Source organism: Coffea arabica, chromosome 1e (assembly GCF_036785885.1).
Source record: "Coffea arabica cultivar ET-39 chromosome 1e, Coffea Arabica ET-39 HiFi, whole genome shotgun sequence".
NCBI lineage: Eukaryota > Viridiplantae > Streptophyta > Magnoliopsida > Gentianales > Rubiaceae > Coffea > Coffea arabica.
In genome coordinates, this window is record NC_092311.1 from 46,200,655 (window position 1) to 46,207,252 (window position 6,598).

At 37.4% G+C, this 6,598-nt stretch overlaps 1 protein-coding gene across 6 annotated transcripts; it reads right to left on the reverse strand.

Annotated features, from left to right (window-relative positions):
- Positions 1–1,248: 1,248 nt before the first annotated feature.
- LOC113707215 (lactoylglutathione lyase) lies at positions 1,249–6,226 on the reverse strand. Of its 6 annotated transcripts, none has more exons than XM_027229448.2 (9): positions 5,877–6,226; positions 5,401–5,532; positions 5,195–5,256; positions 4,619–4,679; positions 4,374–4,453; positions 4,179–4,249; positions 3,759–3,848; positions 2,058–2,186; positions 1,249–1,509 (listed from the first exon to the last, which is right to left on the reverse strand). In XM_027229448.2, the coding sequence occupies exons 2-8, from the start codon at positions 5,494–5,496 to the stop codon at positions 2,086–2,088; spliced, it is 561 nt and encodes a 186-aa protein (XP_027085249.1). In that variant the 5' UTR covers positions 5,497–5,532; positions 5,877–6,226; the 3' UTR covers positions 1,249–1,509; positions 2,058–2,085. The 6 variants fall into 6 exon arrangements, with proteins under 6 accessions (XP_027085249.1, XP_071914544.1, XP_027085230.1 ...); XM_072058443.1 differs by having other exon boundaries at positions 4,619–4,721; positions 5,877–6,014; XM_027229429.2 differs by having other exon boundaries at positions 5,665–5,898.
- Positions 6,227–6,598: the final 372 nt, after the last annotated feature.

Here is a 6,598-nt window from a genome sequence, read left to right on the forward strand (position 1 = left end):
CATTAGTACTGCTACTACATCGAGGAATCCTCCGTTGTATCTCTTTCCTTTTTCTTTTGTTGGCTACAACTGAAAAGGCAAAGAGACCTTCCAAAAGGGCAAGTGAGAAGTCAGGTAGTACTAGTTTTTTTGGCTTTGTATTTAATTTTATTGCTACTGCCGACAGTTTTTACTACCCTTAAAGGTCAAATGATGTGATGAGGTCTCTAGCCTCTAATTCTCTTCCACTGAGAATTCAGCTGGAGAGAGTTATTATTGTGGTTGAAGTTTTCTCCAAATCCGAGAGTGTGGAATGTCATGACAATATGCCTCTTCTTATCGCTAGGGAGTTGATGGTGATGACCAGAGAGTTATTTATTGTCTCGAGAAATATGACCCTGTCCAACTTCGCAGCTTTTATACGAAAGAATTACACAGGGAACCAGTGTCCTCCAACCTACTTTTAGCCAGAGATTGGTTCCGCAAAACCTAACAAGATCAAGGAGAACCTCTTACATCCTTCCTCTTCCTCGTTAACTTCTACATTTCTGTCTCTCTCACCTTTTACCTTTCTTCTTCTTTTTTTTCCCCTTTTGTTCTTTTTGTGGTTTGCAAAGAGATGGATGGATTAAGTAAAATTAAACTTTGCGGAATCTTCCGTCTCTTTTCTGTTCCACTCCCTTGCCATGTTCGTGAAAAATGATTCTAAGAAATATTCGATATCTCATGCTAGGTTTGAAAAATTAACATTAATATTTCCAACTCGAAATCCAAAATTAACATTTAGTGGAATATACAAGCTACTTCTAGAGTAGTTGACCACCAGAGAGAGTTTAAAAACTTTTTTTGGGTGTAGGTCAAAAGATCGAATCCTTCGACCTATATTCTTGTCTAGAATTTCCTGAAAATTTCACCAGCGAGTGCCATTACACCCGTCTGGTCCGGTGGCATTCCAATCCTAATGAAACAACTATATTTTGAATAATTTCGGAGAGAATCTCAAATTCGCCATATGCCACTCTTAGGCTAACCAGCATGTAATGACATAAATCCGTTTCAATGGTAAAGGAAGAACAAAACACAGCTCACAATAAATAAAATAAAATAAAAACGCAGCCCATATGCAAAATACGGCAGGGGTTTAATAAAAAAGGGCCAGCTGACGGAGGCAGCTGCTGGATTTTGAAATCATGATATTCAAATAATATGCTTCGCGTTGTGAAAGAAGCGTAACATATTCTATCCAAAGTAAGGACACAACGTCTCTGCTTCCCCTGAATCTTGATTTGTTCATTAGCTCATGAAGCTCACAACAGATTCCAAGTTCATACAAGCAAGACACCAGCTAATGTTGAAAACCAAATGCTAGTACAACTACAGCTCAAAACAGTTTACTGCGCCTCTAAGAATTATAAATCAGCAAGACGAAACAGTACATTCATGAAATAAACACGATGAACAATATCCTTCCTCAAAGTTATCTTCGCGTTTTGGAGATCACTGGAATCCAGACCAGTAGATTCTGCCCTCCTGCATCAAAATTAAATTTTACTCCAAAAACCTCCCTATTAGATAAACATACAAACTAGTCATGTTCCACTCTACTGCCCCTGGCGGACAAAGCCCTGAAAACAATTCTGTGGAAATTCACCAAACAAAATTGCCAGCCAGTTAGTTATTTAGTTAAAATATTTCGAAAAACAGAGAGCAAAATGTGAAGAGTTAGTTATTTAATCGATGAATTGAAAGGGGTAAACTGTGAAGCACGAGATCAGCAATTTAGTGCCAAAAACTTGATTGGAAAGTTTGAAAGGGATAATCTGACTTAAAACCAAAATCATCATATGGCATACAAGACTCTTGATATACAGACACTGAATAACAGAATCAAGTTCAGAAGACTGCTGGAAAAGACTAAATAAACATGCTGGGCAACGACGACAGACATTCATGTTATTGACCATGGAATGCCTAATATCATCAATATACCTATTTTTACTACAAAACAACACATGATGCAGCATGATAGGCAATATCAACTTGTATCAGAATTCAGAACATAGCAAAAACACTCTTACCTGCAATACAAGCAAGTCCATTACTATATCAAGCAGCATCAGCAGCCACTCCTCCAATTGTTTTGGTATCAAATATTTCAATCCAATAGCCATCAGGATCTTTAATGAATGCTATCCCCTTCATTTTTCCTGTAACCAGTGGCCAATTTAGACAAGAAGCTAGAGTATTTCACAAGATAGAACTAAAAATGCTTAGACAAATCACGCAGAAGTAAAGAAATTTAGAGGTATTGTTGCTTTGAACTTTCAATATAATGTTGATGTACTTTAAACATATTGAACAAAAGAACAAGGATTGACACAAGTGCCCTCTAAACTCTAAAGTGAGAGGAATTGATACTAAAATGTCCTCTAAGATGACATTTATCCACACTTCCCCATGAGGAAACCATTCACAACCATCGGTAGTTTAACTACCCCTCCCCCTGGGACCCCTTCCATCTAGTGGATGAATAAGATGTGTAACAACATGAATGAAAAGCCTGTTCAGCAATAAAGGAGATTTATCAATATGCTATGTTTCTTATCACGTCAAGTTATTTCATCAGGCCTATGCTTTACTCTTCTTCATAGTTTGGAAATGCCCCAGATCCACTTCCTCTCTTTCTTCACCTTCTATTTTACATCCTAACCCACTTTCAAGGACCTGCTCCTCATGAAATTTGGATCTTGAAACCAACGAAACCCAGTCATGGAATGCGTCCGAATAAAAGAAGAGAGGGAAAGAGAGAAAAGGAGACAAGAGGCTAGACATGCACTGCAAAGACGCATCTAAGGTTGCATTCTCTCAAAAATTTGGATAGAGTGACCATGCCTGAAGTGAGCAGAGAGCAAAAGTTTTTCCTTATTTTTTTACGCAAAGCACAAAAGTAAGAGGTCAATGGTAACTACAATCCAAAAGTCATTTTTTCTTCATGGCAACTGATATCCAGGAAAAATATTACTTAGTCTAGACTCAAACAGGTCAAGAAGTTTGTTATCTATAACCTGCTGATGGCACTTGATCAGGATGCAACCTTCTATAAGGAAAAATGGGCAAAAAGAATTCATGTAACTTGTCCACGACACAGAGTTTGTTGTCCTGTAAATTCTTCCTAGCAAGACATGCAAACAGTCCAGTATACAAGAATTGAAAGTACAGATACATCATGCAATACACAAAAGGTTATACAAGTTCATTGTAAAGAAGGGAAGAAAAAAAGATTTAGTTTCTTGATGATGCTAAATATGCACTAAATAGCCAAATGCTGAGTTCTTGTCATCTATCCAACAATTTCATGTTAAAGGAAACATGGCTTTTTAAGAACTCAAATTCCCCTTAATTTCTTGTCATATCAAGTTAAGCACTTAGAGTAGATAAGTCACTTCCTGCTCTCACTCCATATGTCCAACTTCAAAAATCATATAAGGATTTTCATCTGATTCTAAGTAAATTTCTTGTCCCTTCTAAGGTTTCACATATTTCAGAGGAAGGAATATTCTAGTGAACAAATACTTTCTGTGCAAATATGGATGCATGACCTCAAGATACAAGATCCATGAACTGAAAAATTCACGTGGTAGCATTTAGTGAGTCGTTTCTTACGACATGGCATCTCATAACATGAAGACATTCCTTAAAGCACATTCACATGTATTTGCCAACATTCTGGAAGTACAAAATTTTATACTGAAACTGAATACATATGAGGACATAATTACCATCATCAGGTTTTTTTACGAACTCCACTCCTAATCTTTCAAATCTCTGGCACGCCTTGTAAGTGTCGTCCACTGTGATGCCTATATGTCCTGCAGAAAATGACCCAAGTTATGACCAATGATAATGAAAGTAAACATCTACCAACTGCAATTCCCCAAAAAGCCACAACTTGTTCTCATTGTTTAAATTGAAGAACTGTTACTACAGGTCTTTTCTTCTAACTTTTTTCAGCCAAAAGTACACAGGTACAGATGCAACTTTACATCACTCCACATAACAACTTAAACCAATTGCACATGACATTTAAAGTACCAATCTAAAGACAAGGAATGAAGGCAAAACCTCACATCCACAAGACAAAAAGTGAGCAATTGAGAAAGAAATAAGCCCATCAAAGTAATTATTGATTTACTACTCACCAAACCCACGAGGGTCGGAATTTCCATTATGATAACCTTTAAAATCAGGATCCTTTTCCGTACCCCAGTTACTGTAATGCAAACAATGAATGTCAAATATCATTCTCATAAAAAAGGTGAAGCAGGAAATGAGTTTCCAAGTAGAAACCCACCCCCCAAAAAAATATGAGAGAGAGGGGGGGGGGTAATCCTTACTGAGTAAGCTCTATCGTGGCTTTCCGTCCAAAGGTCCAAGAAGTACGTTCAACTGGATCACTTGGAGCAGATGACGTATCCTAGAGAGCAGGATAGAGAATAGATGATGGAAGAGATGTAAATCATAAGTTTCAAGTCTTTTAACATCTATACTTCAGAACAAACAGTGAACAAGAAGTCCATGCCAAACAAAAAATGCAACTGAAGGTGATCGAGTTCTTCTATAAGTAAATTTCGAGCTGCACCTCATATCCCAAAAAGTATAAGCTAAACTGCATATCTGGAAAATCCAACCTCTTAAGTAACCTGCGATTCAGAAAGAACAACAGAAAGCACAACAAGAAACAACTGCAATGTCAATTAAACTTGACAAAATGGAATTTTTAGGAAAGGTTAAGCCATTTTAAGACTTCAAATGTATCCAAATAAATGCAGAAGGAAGAGCTTGTGGAGAATCATATCCTTTGTCAAAAATGTATAAGAACAACTTTCTGATAACAGGAGCTCTGGTTTCAGCCCCAGGCACATCTAGAATTACAACGGTGGATCATTCTAGCAACTAATCAAGTAAGTCATTTCACCATCCATATTACACATTATCTCTACGTCCCGTGAGATTGTCTAGTCTCGGAAAAAGAATTACACTAACACTAAGAGAGCATATCAAAATTGTACTTGTAAACTACCACAAGATAATCACTAAATTAATCACCTAAAGCTCTGAAGTTAGCAAAAGGTTAAGCATATCACTTTAACTAAATGAATAAGATCAAATTCCCAAATTGACCAAGATTAACAAGAAGAGAATAAGAAGCACTCACGACATGCCCAACACTTCAGAGTAGAACTTCAAACTAGCTTCTGGGTCCTTAATTCGATACATCTGAAAAGCCAAAAGAGATGCAGGGGGAAAAAATGAAAAAGACACAAGGGTTATTAAAGAGATACTTAATCAAATTTGACGGTATAGATTACCGCAGTAATACATGATCATGGAAAATGAAATGAACTGAGATCAAAAGCTTACAGTTTGTTGCAAGATGTAACCTTTGGTGGCGTCATCAAGGTTGGTATTGAGTCCGGGATTGTTGGCGGGTGATTCCTTGGACCCTGATGAAGCCATTACTTGTGATGCTATGAATTTGGGAAAATTAGGAACCTGCAGACAGAATTACCATTTAAAAAAGCTCGAGCAAATGGATGGTATTAAGAGTATCAAAACAGCGATTTTTTTAATAATCATTGATGCCTACTATTAAAGAAAAGAAAAGGGGTGGTGGGAAGTTGGGACCTTTGGCTTAGTTATTATGGGGAAAGGGGAGATGGAAGAAGACGGGATTTTAGATACAGGACATTTGGTAATGAGAATGGTTGATCGAAGAATTTGAGAGATGGCGGTTTTAGTGAGTGAAGCGGCCATTTGTTGCGACAATTGAGTACATCACTCTGGGACTCTGTGCAAATGGAAGCGACATAAACGAGATGAGTCATGAGTGAGTGTACCTGGTGAAGTTTTAGGAGAGACAAAAGCAGCTTCAATTTTCGGATAACTTCTGTGATTTTGTGAACTATATATACACCCAAGCAGTCAGCAGCACAAAGCGGTTTATGGAGATAACAATGGGTTTAACCAAATGCCCCTTGGGCTTATTAACGATAACCACCGTTGACCGAACAAATTGTTTGGATACAAGAAAAACAAAAAACCTCCATTACAAATACACTGTTCAATCTGGTTCACAACGAGGTCTGACGCTTAAACATTTTCCTAATGGGCTGTATATTTTCTTTTTTCTTTTTTTTTTAAAAAAGGTGGTGGATGTAACCAAGAAGTTTTCCTCTAATTGGCCCATAAAAGTAAAAGAAGCTGACAGCCACCTTTGGCTTTGTATAATGAGAGCTGTCTGAGGTTGGGGAGAGTCAATGCATGGTGGCATGGGGCGGAGCCGCAAGTGTCGTCATGCACGGCTGGATGGACGGAACCACGTGTACTGAAGAGGGGGGCAACATGTATCATGCATGGTGGCATGGCCGGAACCGCATATATTTAAGTGGGGGCAATTAAATTTGAGAAAATTAATTTTTAGGTTTAGAAAATTTTAAAATTACCCTTATTTATCCCCACTAAAATTTAATACATTCTACTTTATAATCTACGTTGACCTCCAAATAATTAGAAATTCATAATTATTACTATATGCTAGAATTTTGGATCTCCTTGAATT